Source organism: Temnothorax nylanderi, unplaced genomic scaffold (genome assembly GCF_030848795.1).
Source record: "Temnothorax nylanderi isolate EJ_2023f unplaced genomic scaffold, tnyl_v1.0 TNYL_tig0124_pilon, whole genome shotgun sequence".
Taxonomy (NCBI): domain Eukaryota; kingdom Metazoa; phylum Arthropoda; class Insecta; order Hymenoptera; family Formicidae; genus Temnothorax; species Temnothorax nylanderi.
This window is the reverse complement of record NW_027249186.1, coordinates 92,680-119,721: the sequence shown is the minus strand read 5'-3', so window position 1 is coordinate 119,721 and position 27,042 is coordinate 92,680. Positions and strand designations below refer to the sequence as shown.

The window sequence follows — 27,042 nt, the reverse complement described above, 5'->3', positions numbered from 1 at the left end:
CATATAAAGATAAGCTCTCTGCCAATGCACTGCACTCCAATGTGCCCAGCCAAATGAAACCTGTAAGGCAGGTGGATGTAGGTTGCTGCATATATTCATTAGAATCTTAATGAGGCGCGATATCAGTCATACTTCGAACAACTAAATTATGCAGTCGAAAGATGTAGTCGTTCCGATGTTTTCGACTCCGCTCGACTCTTGCCATTCTCAGATACGCGGGGATTTCCGAAACCAGTAGTCCAACACACCCGTCAAATATAAAATTAGAAATCGATTCCTCGCACGGCGTAATATCTGCGCGCGCTTCGATCCCAACGTCCGCCGCTTTTGTTTGATATTTCGCAGAAATGCGCGACGCGAACGAAGCGATCTCGGCGCGCGCGTCCACCGCGCATTCATCCGCGGGCGCGCGCGGTTATCTTCCGCGCTTCTATCTTCTGCGGGGTGCTGACCGACAAAAGAGACAAATCGCTTCGCGCCGCTTCGCAGAATACGCCTTCCGCTTTTCGATCGCCACGCGATTAAGCGCCTGCGATTCAATGAACCGGGAACAAATATATCCGCGAATGTACCAGAAGTCGATGATATTTCGCTCGGGCTTTACAAAGGAAGCAGCCGTTTTACTTGTATTACATCGTTCTCTCTTTTTCTCCATAATACTTTTTATTTCAGCAGATGCTATATATAATCGCGCGTAAAATGTGAGATACAAGCGTATACCAACGTATTTATAGATATCGGTGATATCGGGTGAAAGTATAAAATAAACGAAATTAATTCGCCGCAATTTATTAATCCACGAAATCATCGTAGTTGTTAAAAATGATGGTAACTAATGCATTTGTGTACTCCTGCAATCTTTTACCATTCCTTATCAATATGATTTTACATTAGCATTGGCTTCTATAAATTTTTAATTTCTCTCCCTGTGCCCAAAGATCTCAATTTCGTCTGATCTACTACTTCTTTTCGCTATTATTCCCGCTATTCGCATGAAAAATATTACATCGCCAAACAGGCGCACCGAGGTATCCCAGCGTAGCTAGATGGCTCGATAGCGAATTGAAATATCGCCGAAGTCGTGGGGCCGACTCTTCTTCTCGGTGCTCCTGAATGCCGGCCATTCACGGAACGACCTCCTTCGAGAGAGATCGTCCTTCACCCTTCCCTCCATCCCCCTTTCGCCCCGCGCACATGTCGCGCTTCGCAGTTTTCTCGCGCCCACCCCAGCATCTTCCCCGCGAACTTTCCGCCGCTCCTTTTCCGCTAAATCGCACCCTGCGGCATCTATCTCGAGTTATATCTTCTTTTAAAGCACTATATAACGTGCGTAAAGTCTCCTTTACGGACTCCCTTGTCAGCTCGCGAATTTCGACGTGCAAAACTTAAGGATTATCATTTTATGGTTCTTGTAAACTTATTAGGATAAACTTGTTGGGAGAGAAAAAAAAGAGGGAGAAAGACTAAGAGATTAGATAAAGCGCTTCCTTTCGCGCCACACCTGTCGCTCCTTTCTCCTTTCTCTGCTTGAGTACCTCTTCATCCCTAACACGAGTACAATCCGCACGATCTCGACAGCGGAAAGACGAAGACCCGGTGAAACGAGCCGACAAAAACTGGTTTCTCGGCGATCGAATGCGAAAACTGTCCGCATGAAAATGATGCATTTCCTCGCTGCGTATTATCATAGCGTATAGAGTATTTGATAATGCATGGCATTGCGCGATTGAAAAGATGAAAGAGAAATAAGTAACTCCACCCTCCCCGGAAGTATATTATTTCGGCTCGAGTTCGTTTCCTCGAAAACGATCTCGTTCCGCCGCGCGCCGGTGACTCGACAGCGATCGACGCTTTTGTAATTAAAGCTCGAGTTAAATTTCCGTTAAAGTAAAGTTCGCTCGGGACTGCATAAAGGACGGAGGTAAATTCGCGAGAGGTTTGACTTTCAGTAGCCGTAACGTGAAAAGCGCTTTTTCGACCTCGCCCGACTCTCTCTCTCTCTCTCTCTCTCTCTCTCTCTCTCTCTCTCTCTCTCTCTCTCTCTCTCTCTCTCTCTCTCTCTCGTCTCGCGGAGGTATGCCCGTTGCAAATTGGTCAAAGAAATCCGTGAATGGCAGGAGGGGCCGCGACGTGGAGGCCGGGCGGACAAGAGCCTTTATATCGCGTATAGGTGAACCATATACGCGCCAGCATCGATCTCTCGAGCGCCTAGGAGATGGAACGTGCTTTGGGGCAAATTAATATTTCAATGCCGGGAAAGAGCGCCGTGAGACGCCGCCATTATTCCGCGGATTCCAAAAGCAAGGAGGTGTTCGTATCATCCTGCGCGAAATAGGGCATCAGCTTGATTTCCGACCTAAATACGAAAGTTGTATCCCCTGAGGCCGTCCTTTGTCATTTCGCGATCGTAACTTAACACGATATCTTAAATTTAAATAATACAAAAGTCTCCTTTGTGCTATTCGTATATTAAATACAATAAATGCGAGCGAATTAAACGGTTCTTATTAGAAAAGTCTTACAGTATAAAATATAAAACTATAATATATGTGTTTTCTAATGGAAATTAAATCCAGATAGTTCCAGTCTTTTAATGTCTCATAAAATAGTGACAAATGACAAAGTTAATTAAGACATGTAATTGATGCAATTAATATTTTATACATCTCGGAGAGAAATGCTCATTAAATTTTCTCCGAAAGGACGCAGGATATCGATTTAGGAGCTATATAGATAACATTGGAATTTGGAATAACGACTGTCCCCGTTGGATTGCGTTTGCGTCGAGGAATCCGGCAACGCGATCGAAATAGCCATTTTAGAGAAGGCATTCAATCAAGATAAAATCGCCGTATCGAGCTGTCGAGGAGCAGCTTCATTTTAGAATCGCTTTAATCAAACTCATTTCGCGGCAAGGAGAAGCGCTTTTATAATTGAACGGATGAACGACAAGAAGTTCGCTCGATTATCGCGGCGCGGCGGTTCGTTGGTCACATTGAAGCGCTAAACGCAACTAAATTAATCGCGGCTAGTCTCCTTAATGGCCGGATACAGCGCGTTCTCACGATTGTTAGAAGATACCGATCGTCCGTCATGGAAAAGAAAACGACAATTCGGCAGGAACGAAAACCGGACGTCGCGGCTGAGAGAACAATGATTATTATTTGAGAGCTTAACAAACGCTTCTCGTTAATGAAAAAAATTGATTACAAGTTTGTAATTTTATACCGTCGGTTTCGCATTTCATCAAATTTTCGTCAGTTCGTCGAATTTGCATCGCAATTAATACCGCCAAAATTAAAATTGGAAGCAATAATTCAATTCAGTTCCAATTGACTTAATTTTAAGCTTTTATTTAATTCAATTAAGAGTTTTAATTCCTTTATTTTCTATTGATCGTCCTACAAATCGACGAAGGCCGAAGGCAGTGGTTTATCTTTGAAGTCTGATCTTCGGCTCACCTCTTAAAAGGGGGCATTTTTACTAATGTGCCTCCGTGACAAATGGGCCGAGCCAGACCTCTCTATGAATGACTCGCTATTCACGTCGCTAGAACATTGATATTCCAGCAGATGCTATCTCTCGAAATGTCTCGATATATATATGCACCATCATCTAGTCGCGAATGCATTATTTATAACACATATCGTCCGCGCAATTCGTTCCCATTCGAACGACGTATCGGATAAGCGTATGCTAATATATCGTCCGCACTGTTCGACGTCAACCGAGCGTGTCGATGAAGCTGCAGCTAAATTAGAAGAATGATCGTACCGCGATATGGGCGATTCGCTGATGACGCATTGCGCGCGCGCATTCTTTATAATGTCTCAGCCTTATCTACCGCACTTATCTTTGATTTATGCACATTTGTGTTTCTTTTAGATTTATGTTATGGAAATGAATAATTTTCCGATATTCAACATAAACAACTGTAATATTCTACGATTCGCGACACGAACGAGAAATCGCGCAGACAGAAAGTTTGTTTTGGGGAGAAAGAGGCGGAAAATTAATATAGAGCTTTTGCGTAATTTTATCTGGCGGTAATTGCAACTCAACTAATGGACCGCCAACTCTTCAAGCATTCTGCAAAACGAGATAAAAGTTTAAACGTCGCTTTCGGGGTTTCCGCACGCGCGCGCTCGGTCCACGATTTAATTACAGAGTTCCACCGTGAAGTATGTTTCACCTGATTCTTTTTCTCGGTAAACGTTACCCCGGCCCTTTGTACCGTAATTCGCATAACGCACGCTCCAATTATTCCCGAGGCACTCCGCTTGTTTGTCAGCGATCTCGTCTCGCGGCAGGACGACGAGAGATCGATGAATACGTGCGCGTGAGCGCTCGGCGCATCGTCATCTCGTTACGCGTTACGCGAAGGTGTCGGGATTCGCGACGTGTCGACGCGTGTATACTCGCCGTCGTCGTCGATGATCCAGTCATCGTCGGGGAACTCGCTTTCCGAAGCGGGTACGTGATCGCCGCTGGCCAGCCCTCGGCGCGCGGCGCGGCGCGGCGCGACGCGGAGCGAAGCGGCTTTCCAGCCGTATCGGACACGGACGATATACGGTTTCAGCACGCGATTCAGATATCAGGTTCCGCGGTTCATCACGACGATCGAACCGCGGAGTGCGTGTGTCGCCGGACGGGATTAATTGGGATTACTCCTGCGTTTAGAGCGAGCGCGCGACGCGCTCGGCCGCGAGTATTTAACAAACGACGCGTTGAATTATCGATGGCTGTGCCATTCAGCCATTCGCGGAACGTTATTTCGAGAGTAAATGGGAAAACTGGTCTCTCGGTACCGCGGTACATCCGTGTTTTCGACAAACAACAACTTTAGCGAATTTTTACAACGTGCACATCTTCGTTCCTTTAACCCTTAAAGGCTACTAGGTCCATGCATAGACCTAGAGGCTATTTCAACGCTCATTTATGTTGCTAAAAATTGTTTTCAAAAATTGATGTTTTTGGACAATCATTAATATTAATTATTGGCAATTTTTCTAATTCTATTATATTCTTCAGTCGTCTCTCCTATATCTCTATTTCATATATAACTTTTTTAAATTTGCTTGATTAGACCCAGAGTCATACGCCATCAAGGTTACGAGATCTATATATGGACAATGCAGTCTCAAGTGGTTGAGACTTGTAGCGTAGCCTCTAACGGTTAAATACAGTCTTGCGAATCGAATTTGAAAGGGAATTCTTCAAATCGTTGTCTAACTTCCGTGACTAACGTTTTCGCGCGAGAGATCTGAGGATCGATCTCGCGAAATGGGAAGAGATACGTTCGCGCGATCGGCTCGAGGCGAGAGAAGCGGCGAGAAATAGCAGCGCGGATGATCTTGCGACATCGTGACCTCGTGGCTAAGATGTTTGGCTGCCGTCGGTCCGGCCGACCCGCGAAATCGCGCGCGCGCGCGCACACACACACGCGTAGGTGCATTACGTAGGCGCGCAATATTATCCGCGTTATCCGCGTGTACGGGCACATGTACGTGTGTGTCGGCACCCACACGCGCGCCGTCAGGTACCGGGCGACGCTGCGGCGCCCGTTTGCTCTCGTTGCCAGACTCTTTGGCGGCTTGGCGTCCCACAGGCTACGCGCTGCCATCTCTCCCCCCCCCCCCTCGCCACCTCATCCCGCCGTCTCGCCCTCGAAACACGTCATCTTCCTCTTCCTCCTAGGTCTTCGATCTTTCTCTCGCCGTTCCACGGTTCTTCTTCTCCCCTTCCGGGCCCCCTTTTCATGCCGTTTCCAACGACGTCGTCTTCGCCGATGTCCGAGAGTGGCATTGAGGAAGTGTTACATCTTTCTTTTTTCAGCTCCCCTACCCCTCTTTCTCTTCGCGCTCCGAAATCTTCTAGCCGAGAAGGCTGTTATTGTTGTCGATGCTACTGTATCATGTAGAGATCGTCGTCGCTTGATAAAAAAAATTACTCCGGGTCGTGTACGGTTGTATAGAGATATCTGATAGAGCAGCGTTCATTTTTTAAGGATGTCATCATATTCATACGATCTTAATTCTGTCAGCAGGATGCCGGGATTTGAGGCGAACGTAAGAGCGAGACCGGGGAAAGGGTTCGGTCGTTTAATTAATTTAATTTACCCGTGGAATATCCGAAATTAATTAAATTTGCTACCGCGTAACATAAATTATTTTCGGAAAACCAGTCGCCGTTGAATACTGCGTGAGAGACGCCCGCTTTTCAATCAACCCTCCTCCCCCCGCCCACCCCCTTTTCCGTAGAATCGAATTACCGGAGTTGGCGAGCGCGCTCAATCGAGGGTGCCGAACGGTTTCACTTCCCGCTCCGGATCGAATCGTGCGGAATCCTCGACGGCTTCCTCAACGGATCGAATCTCATTTAGATTTCCACGGTGAGATACTATATACTCGTATGCCCGCCCGGGAGAGGCACGCGGGAGAGACAGAGAGGATGGGGGAGAGAGAGAGAAAGAGAGAAAGCTCTCTTCCGGTGGAAGCCGTGGCACGCGAACGGGCGTGTGTGTTTATTTATATGCACGTGCGCGCATCCGCGCATACGAGCGGTGACCGCGCGGGAACTCGCGTCGGCTCGGGTAAACCTGGATTTCGAGAGATTTAACGGCCGCGTCTGCCGGGAATACGTTATCGGCGCGGCGGCGCGGCGGTCCCGACTTACTCTCTCGCGCGATGAAGCTGCAGCCGGAAAATCGCATCCCGCATGTGGGATTCCGCCGCGCGTGCGCGCGTGACGTTTGCACGGAACCCGCCCGCGTGGAATACAAAGAGCGCGAGATACGCGCGAGGAGAACAATTGAAGAGCCAGGTAGAGGGAGGAGATCGCGCAACGTTTTGCTGAAAACTTCATTCCCGGAGGATGTTACATATGTAACCCGCGAGACCCGCAAATTCGAGGCGTCGGAATTAACGAATCGCGCTTCAGATATCCTCTTATTATCGCGATATGCGGAATCTCATTTAGGCGTTCAGCTCGACGTTCGATTATCCTCCGAATTATCCTCCGTGCGATCGGTTATACATATATTATCGCTAAGGCGAGTCCGCTTTCTCTCTCTCTCTACTCTCATTTCACGGTCGAGTAGGAGGCATCTCGAGTGACTGCGGACAATGATGTTGATAAAGACGAAGGCGCTCGTCTTCTCGAGTCGCCGATATCGGCCGACTCCGCTCCGTTTCGTCGCCGATGGTTAATTAAGCGGCGGGAGCGCGTCTTCGATTAGACGATCGAGCGGCGCGTTATCGGTCGCGAGACGGTATAATTTGGCACGTGAACGATCGGGGTGTCGCGTGTGGAGAGATCCGCGACGGGGAAAGGAGAGCCGGACAGGCCGCGCCGGTGTGAGGGCATCTTAAGGCGGAGGCCACCCGGCCTCGTTGATTAATAAGGGTGCGAGCGAGCTACCTTCGCGTTCCATTCTCCCGCGCTCTTCATCGCGCCCGCTCTTTCGCACCGCGATCGTTCCCACGAAGGCGCATTCCGCGGCGGCTCGGATTTTGAGCGACGGCAGTTTCGATTAGCGAATCGCGTGCGTTTGTTAACCCCTCGCGCGCCCATTTATTTCTCCCCGGCGTTTATTCGGCCGGGAGAAGGTGCGGCCGAATGAACGTTGTATACCATTTTTCTTTTGTTGCGGCAACGGCCCCGTCCCGATACGATAACGCGTTTAGAATGAACTTGTATTTGCCCGAGTATTATGTACCCACGTGACGTCAGAGAAATGGATTGTTGCCGATGATTTAACGCCCGCCCTTCTTCTTTATATCGAGAGAGGAAACATCGATATCCCTGATTTGCGGAGAAATTAATAAAAATTGGCTGAGGTGATATTTTTTGCGATAAATTCTTTATAATAATTTTAAAAGAAGATGCTTATGTTATGTTAGCATCAAAGTTATATCGATTGAGGACCGAAACCAATGGTCGAAACGTCGTGACGATTATTATTTATTAATAAAGATAGCCAATTAGTCGAATAAAAAATCCTTATCGTTAAAAAAAATTGTCGGGATCAGGGTACTCACTCTCCGACGCGTTCGCCGTTCCAGCAATGATGGTCGGGGTTGTCCTCGCAGATCGAGATTGCCAGCGTGCCGTAGAAGATGCGGGACCTGAGGACGCTCGCCAGGAAGTTAACCAGCTGCTTGTGCAACTGGTTCAGCAGGTCGTCTTGCGCGTGTGGCGACGACGCAGCTGCGTGCACCTCGCTGGTGGACGACGTGGACGATTTCGCAGCTGCATCCGAGGACACTAGGCTCTTCTCGTCGAACGGCAGCAGCTCCGAGCGACCGCACACCTTTCTCACCTGGGAAAAAAAGGCCAGAGGGTATCGATCCGTTCATTACACATGCACGAGATGAAAATTCTACGAAATCTATCTATGTATAGACCGAACGTCGCGGTAACTCTTCTGAATTATAAACGACAGGAAGAACGGGAATGTTCAATTATCGCAAATACGATTTGGTCGATTTGCACGAGAATGAATGTAACGTTAATGACGAGCGTCTTTTCAAGAAGCTCAACCGAGGGAGAAATCGGACTCGAAACGGATCGAAGAAGTCGCGGATGACTGATGAGAGACGAGGTCTCGCGCTAACGTGCTCCGGGACACCCCGTATATCGATGCACCTGGCTGCGAGTGTGCGGTAAACGCGACGCACGCATAAAGATCGGCTCGGTGAGAGCTTTTGCCGGCGGCGCGGCCGTTGGAAAGTGTCGCCTGGCGAAACGACTTGTTCCCGTTCCGAACGACGTCAATTTCTCGACGATTTAATAGGCGACGCGCCCTGACAGTTTTTACACTCGGCCGCGTCACGCCACGTTTCGGCGCGTTCACGCGTTAATCAAGGCGTACACTGCATGTACACACACACACATACACACACACACGTATTTCGTCGCCAAAGAGCATTCCCCGTCCCAAAAGAGCCTGGCTCTTTCTTGGCCAACATTTTTCCGAAGCGCATTGAAACACGTGAGACATTATGACAGCTGATGATGATATTTTTACAGCGTACTCGGGATTTCGCAAGACTTCCCGGAAAATAGCATAACGCCGCGTCTTTTTATAGCGTAATGTCTGTCTGAGATATCCAGGGCCCGAAACGTGGCTTGCCAAACGCGCAACTTTTCTCGTCTTCTTTTGCACGCCAGCCACGTGTACGTGTATACGTGGCGCGCGCGCGCGCGCGAATACCCGAGGTAATCTAAGGTGCATTCACAACGATCACGTACAGGAACTCGCGATATTTCAGCCGGCTTAAGTTGTAAATTGCTATTTATGGATCACGTAGAGGTCTGCAAACGCAATCGCGCAACGGCGAAATTATCAAATCGTCCTCCTCGGCGCGAGCGGAGAATAATTTTAACGTGATTTCGCCGAGAAGAATTTGTAATGGGTCGAGCCATATCGTGTATCTGAAAGCTTTAAAAGCTTAAAGCGTTTCAGCGTTTCAACGTGTAGCTTCGATCGCAAGGATAAAAGCGTTTTCACTCGGAGCGAAAGTTTTCCGCCGCTACATCAAAAAGGAAAAAAAATATATATCATCGCTCAAATCGAAAACAGTTCCGCCTTTGTTAAGCCTTGTGTACACGATACTAGAAATCGGTCCGAGTCCTCGGTCCGAGAAAAAGTTACTAGAACTCGAATCGTGTACACAGGCAACTCGGATGAATTTCTCGAATAGAAATCTCGTACAGAAAAATGCATCCTGTCCCATTTTTCCGTACAAGTTATCGATTCAATTCCATGTTGCCAACGTTATTACTTTATAAATAGCTAGTCAATGATGGTCAATGTAACGTTGGACAACGGAAATGTATATAACTTTCATAAATCTTTGATAAATAGAGAAAAGAGAATTATATATATATATATTCCACGGGCCCAGGCTCATACTCAGCTCTCGACCCCACATTTTTCGACTATAACGCTATCTAGAATCATCAAAGTATACTTGTATACAACTACTTCTATTCGAGAACTTGAATCGAGGACTTGGACCGATTTCTAGCATCGTATACACAAGGCTTTACAAATGTCCGTTCGTCGAAAACGATTTTGTGTAAAACGACTTTGTAAAAACACGTCTCTGCGCTCCGCATTTTCCGCTACTTTTTATCTCTCGTCGATTTTAAATTGAAATAAGATCTCTTATTTTTCGGAATTTTATGTCATGTGATGAAACTCGTCAGTATTTTATAGGCAATATATGAAAATGTCTACTTTGACAGGAGAGTCGACTCGTGATGAGAAATATCTTAGCGATTTACAATTTTAATTATCTTCATAAATGTCTTTTTATACGGGACAGCAAATGGTTTTCGAGAATCTTTTAAATTCCTCTCTGACGTAAAATATCTTTTATCACCTCCTAGTTATATCATCATCAATCTCATTAATTTAAGCATATAATTCCGTTTCAATTTTATCGCCTTCGATTATCCATCATTATCAATCTCGTCAATCGACATAATAAACACGTAATTTCTTTTTAATAGATGCAAGCCTTTCCGAGATCTTCCGTTATCGTCAATCTCATCAATCAGCATTCAACCACCGTTCGTCTTATCATGTTGAAATTCTTTCAGTTCTCGCGGAAATCGCAATGTGACGCTTCAAGTACGAACTTCGCCAAGTACTCCACGTGAGAGAGATTTCACATTCTCATCATGGCGATAGTTATGTGATCCTGGAGGATCACCTATGTGATTTTCACTAGGTTAGGTCGCGCGATAGGCAGTGTGAACCCGTCTTATCTTCACTGGGAGCGAAAGCGGAGAAGTCAAACGTGCGTTTATCATATTATCAGCCGCGCGCCGCGCGCGTTTATACAATAGTCATTAAGATTATCGTTGACATCTCTCCCGCGACGGTTCCCGCGCCGCCTTTCTGTCCTAATTACTTTTTAACGCGGCCCATAAAAGGAGCCGGGCCCCGGCGCGGCGCGGCGGTACGCGGTACGGTGGTTGCTCTTCGGGCTCTTCGGGCTCTTCGAGGCGGCATAATCGTAAAACCGGCCGGCCGAGCGTAATTAAGACGGCACGCGTGGGCGTTCAAACGTCGCTCGCTCTCTCGTCTCTCGTCTTCTCAATCTCTCATTTTTTCTTCCTCTCCCTCTCTGTCTTTCCATGTCTTCCTGTCTCTTTCCGAGAGACGCGACTCCTCCGTCCTTCCTTCCCTCGATCCTGTCTTCGTTCTCTACTCGAGCGAAGTGGATGAAACACGAGGCGAGTTTGGAGCGCTGCGCATCTGAGGAGACTCCAATTCAAGTATAATAGTGTCCCATTGCGATTTTGCAAATTATGCTGCATAGGAGAATTAGAAATTGTCGAGAGTAACGAGATACTGACAGTACGAATTAGAAATTGTCGAGAGTAAGGCTGGGGCTACACTATGCGCGTTTTCGCGAATCGGATTCGCGAATCGTGCATTTGTATACCATGTGTGCTTAGCACGAATGGCATACAAATGCACGATTCGCGAATCCGATTCGCGAAAACGCGCATAGTGTAGCCCCAGCATAACGATATATTGACAGTGCGAATTGCGTTATGTCGATCGATATTGTGAAGCTAAAATCATATAGTGGGTTTTTATAAGAAATAATGATTTCCCGACGATTTCTTATTAATTCTACAAAAAGAAAAGATATCTGGCAATTCTAAAGCGCAGTTATGCAGATAAGACTGGCATTTAAAGCGTATCAGCGTTCTAACTGATTTAAATCGTTTAACTTGATGGTTTAATGACTCCTCTTTCATTGCTTCTCGTCGCAGGAAGGAACAGATAAGGATGTTACATTTTTCTTGGTAAAGTAGTTAAATGAACTATAATACTATAGCCTCTTACATTAACTAACATAAAGAAATGCAAATATTACACTGTTAAATATTAAAGAACGAATTTAAGCCAATTTATTATTTTAACATAAAACAGTATTTTAGCTCCGTTGGTTTAGTTAAATTAACATTTACTTAAACTAACAGCATATTGAGTAGGAACAATGACGACCTATAAGAATGCTTAAAAATGACTCAAATTAAATACAATTTGACACTACGAATTTAACAGCGTAAGAAGACTGAATAAATAGTAAAAAAAACTAAATAAAATAATTTCACTTTATATAATTTTGTTATAATAAAAATATGTACGCGTTAAAAAATAACGCAATAATTTTACGAAAGCATTACTCAACTTTCCGTAGGAATCTCTGAAAATCTGTAACTCCAAAAGAACCCCGCTATAAACGCCCATGATGTAATCTCCGCCGGCGTAATTCCATTGCCCGAGATATGACGTAATCACGAGAAACAAGGATTATACTTGTCTAAAAGGGGCAGATACAAATGGTCCCATAGGCGCGCGTTGCAAAAAAAAAAAGAAACAAGAGGAAAAGAATGAAAGAGAGCCGAATTGTAACCGGATAAAAACGAGATGACACTATCAGCGCGAATAAATCTCCGCCGCGAAACGGGCGCGGAGTCTTATCGAGAGAAATTTCGCGCGCGCGTCCCTTCCCCGTTCGGGGCGTGTACACGCGAGCTTTGCGTCCCCCGACCGGGTCGGCTCTACCCTTGACCCGTTCTACGGCAAGTGACGACAATGAGTTCCGCTTCTCACTCGTGGGACAAACGAGGCGGATTAGAAGATTAGGATGTTATCGCTTAACGCGCCCGCGCGCCCGGGCTGCACTCTCGCTCGGCCGCTCGCACGCACCGAATAATATCGCGGCGATCTCAGAAAGAGCCGCGTGAGGAACGATCGTTAATCCCTACTTAAGCTTCCTCTGAACGCCGGAAATTCGAAATTTAGATTTCTAAATCTACCACTCTGAACAGATAGCGCGATATCAGTGCTATATTCCTGTGTCACGAATTATGTGTGAAAAAAGGGGTTACTATCTGTTGTGGCGATCGAATACGTTTGAAAGATTGAGGAAGAGAACATGGAAGCGAGCTCATATTATTATAATATGTATAATAATATATTACTACTTATACTAATTATTTTATTAATATAATATATTACTATTTTTATCTATATTGATATAATAGACAATTATATTATAATATTAATATATAAGTAAAAATAGTAAGGATCCGACAGAACATCTCACGTGTTGCGCTGTGCCGTTTCCTGGTAACTTCGAATTAACGCGTAAAATTGTGAATTTTAATTTATAATCACGATAAGATACAGAAGAGAGTGTCTCGGTCGAAAGGAAATATCCCCTAACAAAGATACGGTGGGGGGGCCATCGATCTTTTGCCGCGTATTCAGCAACGAGGGTGGTAATTGCGGTATCGATACCGTCGATATTCATGTCAGTGATAAACTGTATCGATAACGGAGCCACCGAGGGGCGAGCGGACGAGGAGAACGGACGTTCAAACACGCCCGTAAAACCGAGCACGATGAAACGGAGATCTCGTTCATATTCGGATAAGGGGCCCAGGCCTCCTTTCGTAAAGATAGCAACCGGGTAATTGACATATACAGCATGTGTGCGATTCAAATGGAATGCAAGAACTATTCAGCTGAGAAACAGATTACCGCTCGAAAGCGTTTTAGTCGTAGTTCGCGTTAACAAAGCGAACGTGTACCGCTTGTCGACGCGTCGACTGCTATTATGCAATTGGATAATTTATTCTCGACGCCATTCTTATTACGACGTCAGCAAGTCAGCATATTATTTTAACATGCTACTTAATTATATTTAAAATTTACACAATATTATTTTAAAGATTACCAAGATCTAGTCCGGATCGTGAATGGCATTTTTTCTTTAATTAGTTATATATCATAACGATCCTGTTTCACTTATTATTAATTACATTTTATTTTCATAAAAACTTATAATAAAATTTTATTTCCTCTTCCAGAAAGTCAAATCGAGGTAACTCGCATACGGCAGTCAACGTGTTAATGTCAAAATTATTGTTATAGTCAAGTTCGAAAAGAGCTCGAGTTATAAAAAGCATGAGATCCGCTTTAATCCGCTCGTATATTTAATCATTATTCCATATAATTAATTGTACGCATCGCGTAGCTAATAAGACAATCGTTTTTTTAACAAACGTGCATGCCACTAATATCTTGCATATCCTCTTATTTTAAGAGGCTATTCGGATTATTATAGTAGAATAATTTGCTGTAGAGGCATTTACTCTTGATTATAACTCACGCATCCACTCTTTTATAAAGTAATACGGCTTACTTAAAGAAAAATATGCTTCATGTAAGATTTTTTGCTTAGAAGAAATGCTTAGAGGAATTCCCCACTTATGAGTAGAATATTTTTTTTTTAGGGTGAATAAATATTCGTTCATCTTGGGACGGCACCGAATGAGGACAACGAGATTCTTGTGTCGTACAATTAATTATATGGAATAATGATTAAATATACGAGCGGATTAAAGCGGATCTCATGCTTTTTATAACTCGAGCTATAGCAAATTCTACTATAATAATCCGAATAGCCTCTTAAAATAAGAGGATATGCAAGATATTAGTGGCATGCACGTTTGTTAAAAAACGATTGTCTTATTAGCTACGCGATGCGTACGCCATCACACGAGACGATGTCGACGAGCCTGTGGCTGCGTGCGAATTGTGTGCACATTGAAGTGTAGTGCTAATTACATAGTATTCTTTATTATGAACGGGTGAACGAGATAAACAAGTTTTTGATGGAAGCACATTTAGGCGACTACTGGCCCGCATTTGAGAGTGAGTATTTTTTCCTATTCTAGTAGTTTCTGTTTAAAGTTTAAAGTTAAAAGCTAGATCTACAATTATTTAGCATCGTGAAAAGATTATTTCGCGAATATAATTTTCTATTTCCTTCGAGAAACCCCAAGCTGGTCACGAATCTGTCGCTCGCATCGGGCTCGAGGGTTCCTCGACGTCGTGCTTAACCCGTAGGTCGAAATTGAGATTTCCGAGATCGACGACAGCGCGCGACGACAGGCGACGTGGATGATAATAATACTCGTCGGTTAGAGGAGAGAACGCGGGGATCGCGTTCAATCGCTGATGAATAATAACGCATCCTGCTCCACCTACTATGGGAGACAATACCGATTCCAAGGATCCTCGACCCGCGGCTGCCCCGCGCGCGCACCGCGCGCTGTACGTCGTCCCGGCGCGGCGCGGCGGTACGACGGGGACCGTGTGCGAAGAATATAAAGTGCTATACCTATTTCGTTCGGCGGAACGCGACGGCGACGTCCATCGGGTGACGCATCAGACGTATCCTATGGGAATGCGCTCGATGTCGCGGCGCGATATACATCCACGGATGATGCACGAGTCTCGTATCTTTACGTCGCGGAAGTTATCATCAGGAGTTATGTGCGACTTCCTTATTTGTTCCCTCGCCGTTGCCGCTGTCGTAATAAACAATGGATAGATGAAGGAAGGAAATACAAACGCGCGTGACGAAAGATCGAGATAATTTTATTCTGCGACGTAACTCGTTGACTTCGCTTCTCCGCGCCGGTCGATATAATTATCCGACGACGTCGAAAGAGTTCCTCGGCTGCGGACACGCGACAGATTCCACGAGCGGTTGGACGGCGGGTCATCGTCGACGACTACGACGACTACGATCGGGTGATCGTTCGGCGGCTCAAAGTTCAACCAATTTAGCCGCGGCCGGTGACGTCAGAAACGCGCGTTCACCGTTCGGTTCGGCCGTTCGTGCTCGTTCTCGCGATTGAAGAAAGAGAAGAGTCGTAACCGGCGTCGTCTGCGGCGCAGATCGCAGATAACGGCGGGTTATTCGGCCTCGCGGAGTTAGGGCACGCGGGGGTGGGTGGCCGAGCGAGGGAATCGAGTGGTAACCGAGAGCTTCGATAGGAACTCGCGCTCAACGATTTTCAGGGATGGGAAGCGATTGGCTCTAAATAAAGCCTATCATCAGAGCTGAATATACATATAGTTACATATAAATAAATCAGAGTAGAATATATAGTTATATATTGCCGAGTTTTTTCCAGTCATTTATTTTTTGCAACTGACAAGAGCCGAGTTTCGCAACGAGACGCATTTAAATATGCAACACCTTGCGACGCACTTATCCGTGTCTGACGATAAGATAATAACAAGGCGAAAGAGACCATAAGCGGTAATAACTTGACTAATTGTATTCGCAGGACTAATTATGCGACCGTAATTTAGAGGGGGACGTTTCTAGGCGCGACCGAGCGAGCCGTCCTCCGACTCGCGCGGAGCGGAGATCTCTTCCTCGAATAAACCGCACGGGCGAGCCCGAACTCCGAAGCCCGAGCCGAGCGGAGCGGAGCGGAACCGCGCGCCCGGTCCCGCAAAATGACTACGATCGATAGTATTCGATCCTCGGGCACTCGGTCGGTCGCGGCCCAACTCAAAGAGGCCCGCAAACGGCGAGGGATGCGTGGAATGCAATGGGCGCGCCGTGAGGTGGTGAGCGCCCCTGCACGCGTCCCCTCGCCACCTCCTCGTCTCCTCATCTCTTTCGCTCGCGTGGTCTACCCTCTTCCGTTTCCTTCCAGCGAATTTCGTCTCGCCGCCGTCTCTTCCCTCTTTCCCTCTCTCTCCTTCTTTCTGTCCTTCTCTTTTCCCTTCTGAAAGCTCGGCTTTTAAGCGCCTACTCTTCGCTAAGGATTTCAATTTCAATAAATCGCAATATATTAATTTTTCCGCATATCTCTCCCATAATTCCAACTTTCGATTTCGTAACGAAACAAATGTAATATTTTTCAATAATTTCAAGGTAAGGGGAAGGGATACTTGTCTCTGCACAGGATTTCGCGAAAACAGGTCGGCCTGAATGGGACGTCGTTCGTCGCGACGAATAAGTACGCGCGTATACGTACAAATTACGCGCGGCGCATAATAAGCTACGAGGCGGCGTAACGCGGCGGGAATAAGCGGACGGTAAGGAAAAAGAAGCAGCAGAAAAAGAAGTAGTAGTTCTTCAAGCCTGGGACGTTGGTCCGCGGAAAAATTGTCGTCGATGCGTTGGCGCTCGCTCTCGCCTGCTCGGCCGACGCGGCGCGGCGCGGCGCGGCGCGGCGCGGTCACATGGCAACAGCGAGATCTCTCGCTCTGCATTCCTCTCGCCCTCTCGCGATCGGTGGTCTTCCTCCTTCGACTATTCCATATTCCGTCTCGCTCCCTCCCGATTCATCCGAGCCGACGAGATTCAACGCGCCGCGCCGGAGAGGAAGAGAGAACGGCGGATCGAAAGAGGAAGGGACGAACGCAACGAGCGAGCGAAGAAACGCACGGAAGGGACTCGCTCGGAAGAGGAGAGAAAGAGAGAAAGAGATGGAGAAAAGGAAAGGAGGAGATTAAGAGGCAGAGAGGAGGAGAGAGACGGAAGATGTGCACAAGGTTCCTTCAGGTACGATGGGTTCGCTCGAATTCCCTTTTAGGAAGACTGCTCCTACTCTTCTCATTCCGATGATCTTTCAGAGATGTATTCTCGTTACCGCGCAGTTATCAAGTCTGACGGCTTAACCCTTGATAGCTTTATCTCTTATTGCTAATAAGTTCAGGAAGACTTTTTTATCGATGGGATCTTTTATTGGTGGGATTCCCTAAGACCTTATTTTCTTCCTTGCAATTTTCTTCTCTCGCAATCCTTCGCTGGAGGTGCGTAAGGAGTGAATTCATATAGGATTCTCGTAAATATAACCTTGTCGTATAAGAATTGTTTCCTTGTGTTTCACATAGTCGTTGAATTGTTTTGGAACGCAAGATTACCGTGCTTTATGAGGAAATTCCCTCGTGCAATATGGAAAATACAAGAATGACGCATCTAACAATACGACGAGCCGTTGCGTTATGAAATTTTTCTTCCCGATACTTAACATTTTCCAAACTGCGTTCAGCGGAAACGTATCTTTCTCTCACTCGCATCTGGCGAGGCTCCCCGTTTAACTGTCGAAGAGGGTACACGCGTCATAAGCGAATCAATAGCCGTCAGGGATGGAAAAATGAAGTGTTTCATACAAATCGCTGCGATTTCCGAGACCCAATGACTACGTAATCACTTCAAGGAAACGGTGGTCGAAAGCGATACCATCTAATACCGCCCGCGGAAATAAAATCGTGACATCAGCCGATCGATTTCTCAGAATGTATTCCGATCACAATGGTACCTTAACTATAAATCTTATGAAACGATTCATATTCATGCGCGCGGACCTGCCAGATCGCTATCGGGGATTTTCTTCATATCGATGGCCGCTCGTGGAAAATCGATTACGTGTTATGTGTTGTCTCGAGATTTTAACCGAGATCTAAAGATAGACTTGTTGTATCGTGCAACATCCGAACGTTCGCGGAAACGAAATAGATATTTCCTGACGATGTCGAAACGACAACGAGACGTTCCAAGTTTTCGAAGCACCCGTGAGTTCCTCGTAAATCTTTTCGCGCGATGCGAGAGATATAGTTATGCTATTATTATTACGCTCCAAGAAAACTCTCGAGTATTCCTGCAGATCGAACTGGAGAGATTCAGGAGAACTCACGCGATCGAAGATCTCGTCGACGAAACTCGACCAGTTCTCGCTAGATCTCTCAAGGCGAGACGGCTCTTCTGCGGAGCTCTAGTTTCGCCAAACTCGACGGAGACGAGACCGAGCACCGAGCGAGGTGCCGAGGAGACGAACGGGGGAACCGAGGGGATCAAGGGGAGGAAGTCACACGTTCGTCGTGCGTATTCGCGGCCGGTTGTAGCACGCAATTATCCGAAGTAGGCACCGAAAATACCAATGGAGGAATGGGTCATTGATTCCTCGCCCGGCACCGTGCCAATGCCTCTCTTCCACTTCCTTCATCTCCTTCATCCTCCTCTTCTTCGTCATTTCCCCATCTCCCCTCCCCACCCCGCCCTTCCCCTCCCACCCCCTGTCCCTCGCCGCCCTGTCCTCCTCCGCGGTTCTGCGGTGTGCACGCGTTGTTCCTCGTCGCCGGATGATTATATCGACCGCGTAGGAGGCTGGGTCGAAGCCAGAGAAACTGTGGCTCTCCGGTATACGTGGTATATCTCTAGGGAGGGGGCGAAAAAAGGAGGAGAGAAAGAGAAAGAGAGAATGTCAGGCGGAAGGGACGAGAATGTGGAGGAATTCTCTCTACCGTGATTTCTGCGCCAGGACGGACGTTTATCGCTAAAGTTACACGTATACGTATGGATGTACGCGTGTCATCGATATCGAATCGCCGCCGCGCGCGGCGTAACGTCTGGCGAGAGATCGCCAAGAACCTGTCCTCAACGTCGGATTACCGACACGAATGGGCATGAAAACGTATCACGGGGATCAGCGTGAATTTTGCTCGACGATAATACATATATCTTCCGCTAGAATAAAGTTCTCAGCGTTCCTTCGCGAATAATTCGCCGAGACACGCATCACAGATAATCGTTACGGCGACAGAAACGATTTTTATTGAAAAGGATAATTTATCTCTTTCGTCACACTTTGGACTAATATAATTTTTACTCGATTATCATTATCATTTATCATCATACGACATGACAAATGGATCATATCATAACTCTAATATTATTTTAGATAATATTTATGATTTTTATTAAAAAGTATCGTGTCGAAAATAATTATCATTTAAAATTTTAAAGTTAATTATATCGCTGCATAATTTAACCAAACAAATTGCATCGCATCAGTTCATCATTGTGTCGTGGATGCACAGAAGAGTAGAGAGAATGAGATAGGAGGACAGGATGCACAGTCCAGATAAAATTAAAACGTATAAAATTAATGTTGGAAAGCTGTTACTTCAGACTGACATTTATCCCAATATCAGGTTTCATCGGGGACGAAATTATCCGATATGGCATGTTGGGAATATCCACATTCGGACCGACCTAACACACACTCCAAGGCCCGATTAAGCGATTGAACCCGATAACATGTAAATACGTTTGCCCAAATTACACGGTAATCCGTCCATCACGAATCTAGGTCAAACTTGGGCAACCATGCGCGAGCCAAATCGAAACTCAAACGATTTACAATGGTGTAAGGGATTTGTCGTCGTAAAGTATCCTCGACCGAGATTATTATTCATGACGCGTGAAATTACAGAAAAATTGTTATATATATTGTAACACGCGAGTCGCGCGCGTGGAATTATATTTATCCGCAAGATATATCCTCTCTTTATATTTATCTCCCGTGTTAAATTTTAATTCTTAAAATTTTGAAGGAAGGTAGATATATACGACGATATATCTACGAGTATCGAGGATTCTCGGATTAAGTGTTTCTTGAAAAAGCCAGTCCAGTCGCGTTCGAGATCCCGATTGTCGTTATATCGCGCAAAACGTGGGTGTGGGAAAGAGGATACGACGATGAATAACGACAAGAGATTAATTCTGTTTGAACGGACTCCGTGAGAGAGAAAGAGAGCGAAAGGAAGGTATGCGAAACGAGAATGCCTCCTTTTTCGCGTTCGCCCAATTATGGAAGCGCTCGAACGACATTGTAAGAAGGATCCCGGGCGCTACCGTGAATAAAGGACGTGCATTTCTTTCCAAGGACTTGGCCCGCGAACGTCGATCCTGAGGACATTCACCCGTGTTCTCATCATTCTAGACAAATAGAGAATTTTGAAAGAATGTTTCTTCTCAAACGATTTACTCGAATAGCGCGATACTTGAAAATAATTTGCATGTATTTTAAATTTTAATGAGTTGCTCTTAAAGAAAGAGTGTTTCTTCAAGATCCTTATTTTTCAAGGAAAAAAAAAGAACGTTCGGTAGCATGAATAGAATCGTATAAATTTATAAGATGTATCATAATTCTATAAGTTAAAGTTGCATAAAGATCTATTATTATCATATGTCACACACTGCTATTTTACACCAATGACTGGAATAAAGAGTTCTCTGAAGAAAAGCCCATTTTAAAAAGGAGTGACGTATGCAATTTTGGAATAAAACTGTCCTAAAAATAAATGGTTCCAAGTAACATTTAAGACTCAGGTTTAACTATAACGAATTCATTATTAATTAGAAGAATTTCCATGGAGTTTTAATTTCAGCAGACATCCGGTATGCAAAGTTTGGCAACATTTGTTATTCCTGCATAAAATTCGACAACTGTCGTTACCATCGAGGCGAGTAGTAAGGCACTTCCCTTCCTTCTCTTTCTCTCATATCACAGTTTTATTTTATTATGTTATTTAAAAAAAATGATTCTAAAAGAAATTTGACATTTAAAGAAAGATTTTAATTTTATCTCAAGCTGTACTTTCTGTTCGAGAGAAACTCTCTTTTCCATCCACTCTGATTTGCGAAGGCAACGAGATCTCTCGTGGAATCGGCAAGAAGATTACAACGTGTCCCCGGGATTTTTCGTTAATCCCTCTTTGGCCACTCTCTCGCGCCTTAGAATTCCCGTGCTAATCCGGGGCGGTATAACGTGACTTTCGTCCAACTTCTCTCCTGATAGAGAAGCCAGAAGGAAGGTGAGGGCGAGAGGGAGTATCCGTCGGTCGGGAGGAATAAGTTAAACGCCTTCGTGTATATAGGGGCAGCGCGGGGCGCCGCGCGGGATGAATAATAATGAGGGACATCCAGGGGTGCGGGGGAACACCTTGTCGGGCGTCTTTTCGTAAAAAGGCCGTTAAGGTGCTACCTTAACGATCCCCTGGGCCCCACGCCGCCGTCCCCAGAAGAGATAGGGGGGGGGAAGAAGGGGGGAGGATCGGTAGGGCCTGCACGTGGAATGCAGACACGTAATGCTCGCAGAATGCGCCCGGGCCGCCGACCGCCGGGAATTATTAGTGGATTCGTGAGAGAGATCCCCTGAATGCAACGGGTCGGAGCAGGTCTATACGCGCGGCATCGGCCGTATATATACACACACACGCACGGCGGGGCGCACAGGCACGAACAGGTACGAAGCGGGGACCTGCCGCCGGGTCCCACGAGGGCCCTGGACCCCCCCCTCCTCCCCCTTCTGACCCTCCCGATTCGGGCCGTGCAAACCTTTGTTCGCGATTCGACGAGTCCGAAATCGATGCAGGATAAGACTCGCGCGATTAGGAGGATATACTCGGTATATTCCCCGAAGGATATGACTAAGCGAGAGATTTGGTTGGCCACGACGAATCGAAGGAAAAATTTGATGCGCTTGATCCGGATTTATCTTTGCTTAAAACGTAAGGAGTCCCGGAATTGCCGGTTAGTTAAGACGAAATGAGGTAATCGGGGACGATTGGCGACCGCGAATCGATTTCGATGGCACGGGAAGGAAGAACCGCAGAGACGACGAGCGAGGAATCTGGCTTCTAAACGAAACGAACCGGGGGGGATCGATTCTGTCGTCGCGGCGCGGTGCAGCGCGGCGCGGCGCAGCGTGGCCGCCCGTGTGAGAAACTTTTAATTGCGTTCCGCGCGCGAGCGAAGCGGCCCATTTCGTCGGGACTCGGGGTCGAGAACCGGAACGAAGGGACGAGAAGTCGTGGTGTAGGTAGAGGGAAGGTAAGGTGGGGGAGGAGGAAGACGAGGGGGACGACTGCGAAAGAGGGCGGCGAAGCGAACGGCGCGCGAGCGGAGTGCATAACTTATGCGTGTTCGCCGAACGAAGAATTGTCTCGAGGAGGGCAATACGGGGAACAAGCTGGCGCGCGCCGCGTGGAAGACGAATGTGAAAAGCGTCGGGAAAAAGAGGGTAACGACTAAGGCAAACCGACCTGGCTCGCGAAAGGTGTATTTACGTATGTGCGCGCGCGTGTATTTTGCGTACGTCCGGTGTGTGCTGAGAAATATCAAATATATTGTATATACTTGGGTGAATCTCGATTAACGGTAAAGTTTATCGTTAAATTTTGCGTGTGCACAGATGTTTCAAAAATTTCAACGCGTCGCTTCCAGAACGATTTCTATTTTCGCGATCCTCGCGAAGGCATAATTAGCGATGGCGTAATTAGCAGATCTATTAGCGCTCCGATATCGGCCACGGCGGCGGCGCCGGCGTCGAGACGCAAAATCGTTAAAAGGCTCCTTCGATCTCACTCACCTTCTCCTCGAGCCGCGGACCGTCCTCCATCGCGTGCATGATGGCATCCGAAATGCGGGAGTCCAACTCCCTGACGGCGAACCTGACGTTCAGACCGTGGTAATCGGTATTGCTGCTCACCGCCGCGACGAGCCTCTCGACCGTCTCCACGTAACCGGACCACGCGAGATCCAGTTCGGACGCCGGCTCCGTCAGGCAGCCTCTGCAACGTTTATTTGCATTTTCTCTCTCGTGGTCTCTCACAGCTCGCGAATTAAGGCCGCCGGTCGCGAGTCACCGTATCGGATTATTATGCGAGTCTAATAATTATAAATCGCTCCGTAATAATTTCCCTGTAACACGGACAATTATGTTCAAAATCTCACGTGGGAAACAGCAATCTCCCGATCCGAGATAATTGTAGATAATTATAATAATTATCAATTCGGTCGCTTAATCATCCATCGGGGAGAGGCGATATTACAAGCCTCATTACTCGGTCATGCACAGTTTACCGCGCGTAACGGTCGGTATTTCCCGTATCGTTGCGCGTCTACCGGAAAAGCGGATTTGTTACGCCGATAAGATTTTAACACCTCCTTCCCATCCCCTAACAATAGGCCCCACGCATTCCGACAATTCCTAGGACTATTCTTATAAACTGGCCGTCACTCACCTCACCACGTTCGTGCAGAATCCGTTGCAGGGTTTTATATCATCTGCAATTCCCATGCATTTGGGACAATAGGTCATCCTAAGCAGGGCATCGTAGCAGGCCTCCTGTTGCGGACTGCTGCTGTCGGTGGCAAATAGCACGTTGTCGGTCTTGTCGAGGACAGTTTTGCCGAGTGTTAACGCCTGCACCAGAATCCTGGTGGCCTCCAAGCTCTTGCCGATCTTCTTAAATATATCCTGGGGCGTGTCGCCGAACGGCTGTATCTCGTCGATCCTCTCGTACAGGCAGGACTTGAACTTGTCGGTGAAGTCCTGTCGATCCCCATGCGGATTAATGGCATAATGGTAAGCGATCGGGAAGAGCCGCGTGAAGAACTCGTTGATGCGCTCCTGCAGCGTCTCGCGCGTCAACGGCTGCTGCAGATTGTCCGGGGTGTTGGCGGGCGACACGTAGTCCATCATCGCCTGGTAGAGCCCTCGGATCGATGATCTGCTCTGCACCGCCATCGAGCGGTACACGTGGTCGAACATGATCAGGGTCTTGTTCTCCGACCTCCGCAGCAACACGATCACCGTCTCTGCGCAGATGGCAGAAAGCGCTCTCTTTAATATTTGACAAGCGCGATTTAACGCCTGAAAAATCTCCGTCCATTTGCCGCAACTCGATGTCGAGGCTCGCGTAATCCTCGAATCGGAGACCGCAAAAGTATTGGAAGCTCGACATTTTTGGAATTCTCGAGGAGATTTTTCCGTCGTCGAGTGTTCAATATATATATATATCATTTCTAGATAAGATGTAAGTCAAAAAGGAAAGGTGTGTTTTATTCTATCTAAGAAATGAAAGAGAAATGTGTTCTATTCAAATAGAGAAAACATTTCTGAGGACCTTAAGGTGATAAAATAACAAAGCAGTGTCTTTGTATTCCTATTCATTGTATAAGAGAGATTAGACGGTAACAATAGCGGAGATTAACTTTTAACATTCTTTTCGCGTGAATGCCATTTTTCTGTGCGAAAAAACCGCAGATAAAACGTATATTGTTTAGTAGAAAAATATTTTCTCTTTTGAAAACTCGTCTTTGGTTAGGACCGTTTCGTTTGTATTGACAAAGTTAAGAAACTTAAAATACCTGAGGAAAAGATCATACTAAAATATCAAAAGAAAAAAGTTGCTCGGGATCAAAAGAATAAAGATAGTCATCCCCGATACAAGCTTGTATATATACGCGTCAGCGGTTTAGCCTTCCCTGCTCCCTTTTCCTCCGTTAGTTCTTCTAATCTAACTCGATCAAATAATTCCTCATGCAAATCCACCCACTTGAGATTTCGTGAGTGGAACGAGAAGAAGAGCGTGCTCGTGACGGACTGAGAACGAACGCGGTCGCGCTTAATCCGTGCGAACGCGTAAAACGAAGAAGACGGACGATAAGTGCTCCTCGATTCCCGCTTTGGTTTCAAGTGGCCTCGGCCAAGAATCTATGCGCGGCCTAGGGACGTGCATCTTGCGGCTCTAATGATATTATCAAGAGAAGTGGCGATCGGCCAGGGACAAGAAGGTCCGCCGATTATATCTCCTATTTCGATAATATCGATTATTGGGATTAAAGCAGATGTGTATAAAGCATCACGCGTGTAAACGTTAAAATATATGATATCAAAAATGCATTATGTTTAATAATGCACAATAAATTGCAGCTAAATCAATTACGTAGATATACGGTTGTGTAAAAATGTATATTTATATATTAATTAAAAATATATTTATATATATCATAATTACATAATACAATTTATGAGGTAGACAACATGAGATTTCGAAAATTCCATCGGCGGCCTCGATGCATAACCGAGCGAGGGCCATTTCGAAATGCTGCCGTTTCTCTTGAAAATATGGTTCTCTCGCCTCGCGAAACATCACGCACGATACTGAAATTGGACTCACCGAGAATATATACCGGTTCCGATATCTGATTTGCGACATTGCGCTCCAGAATTATGCTGCGCGAACGAAAGTCGTATCCGCGTTTCCCACCGGGATCGCAACGGAGCGGAGAGTAATTTATTTTTAAATGGATATGTCTCGCGGTTGTGAGGCGACTAAAATTAACGACAAATAAAAATACGCGTTGCGATATCCCGCAGCCGTCGTCTTTCGTCGTTTCTCTCCTTCCCTCTTTCTTTCTCTCTCTTTCTCTTTCGATAGGGCAACAGACATTTACTTTCCTCCTGTGAAACATTATTTGTCGAGGCGGATCATACCCAAGTTAATTCAGACTTCAAAGGCGGTATCGCGTGCGACTACTCGGATTTGTTTTCCTTCAATTACCAAGATTCCATCGAATGGACAGAAATAAAATCGGCGATGGCCACGCGTGCGTGTCCTTTTAGGAAATTACATCGATCCTATTCAAACAAGCGTAAAAATCGAAGCATTCCTTCGAACCCAAGTTTCTCTTTATTGATAAGACAGATGCGAAGATCTCTTCTCCCGAGATACCACACAATGTTAGTGATGGTATAACATTTAAAAAACAAATACAAATTTTAATGTATTTTATAAAGAATGTAAAAAATGTCTTGTAAGGTGTAAATAATTCTAATATTTAATATATTAGAAATTTTGATGGATTATATAATAACAGTTTAGATTTTTAAATAGATTAATAATACCCGAAAAGTTCCTTGAGAGTTTCTTTTAAGCAAAAAAGTATCATATAATTTATATATGTGAAGCGCAAAGAAATCCATTAATTTTAAACAATTTTATCCACGATCGATAGACGCAGATCTTCAAAATAATTCATTAAAAAGTTATCAAGAAATTCTCAAATGTAGAAACGAATCTCGTAAATTTAGATATATTTTTCGTATCAGGACAGCGCTTAAATCTACGCAATTATACACTGTTAAATATTAAAAGATGAAACTTAAATCATTACCTTGAGTTAAATAACATTTTGTTATTTTTAACCATGTGTGTCGAAATATATTATTTTTAACTCTATTGATTTAGTTAAGTTCACATAGTTTTAATTAAATCAACGACATATTGAGTAGAAGCAGTGGCGACTTATAGGAATGGTTGAAAATGACTCAAATTGAGTATAATTTGACACTACGAATTTAACAATGTACACATCGCACAATCAATTTCTAACACAAAAAAATAAAAAGTTGCCAGTGAAACGGCAACAAACTGCATATATTATTAACCAAAGAAATAGACTATCCTTTATTACTCTATTACTATTCAAAAAACTTAAAAATATGATAAATTTTTTAAAGCAGGCTAACCGCGATCCGATAACTGCGTCCTATGCCTGA

The 27,042-nt window shown here is 45.6% G+C and overlaps 1 protein-coding gene across 2 annotated transcripts in view; it reads right to left on the bottom strand.

The window, feature by feature from the left end:
- Window positions 1–27,042, bottom strand: part of Dally (division abnormally delayed protein) — a 46,384-nt gene that overhangs the window by 12,233 nt on the left and 7,109 nt on the right. For both annotated transcript variants that reach the window (XM_071713494.1, XM_071713493.1), the window contains exons 3-5: window positions 23,720–24,296; window positions 23,065–23,266; window positions 8,040–8,320 (exon numbers count right to left, since the gene is read on the bottom strand). In XM_071713494.1, the coding sequence (XP_071569595.1) occupies window positions 8,040–8,320; window positions 23,065–23,266; window positions 23,720–24,296 (1,060 nt within the window). The remainder of the gene's footprint in view (window positions 1–8,039; window positions 8,321–23,064; window positions 23,267–23,719; window positions 24,297–27,042) is intronic.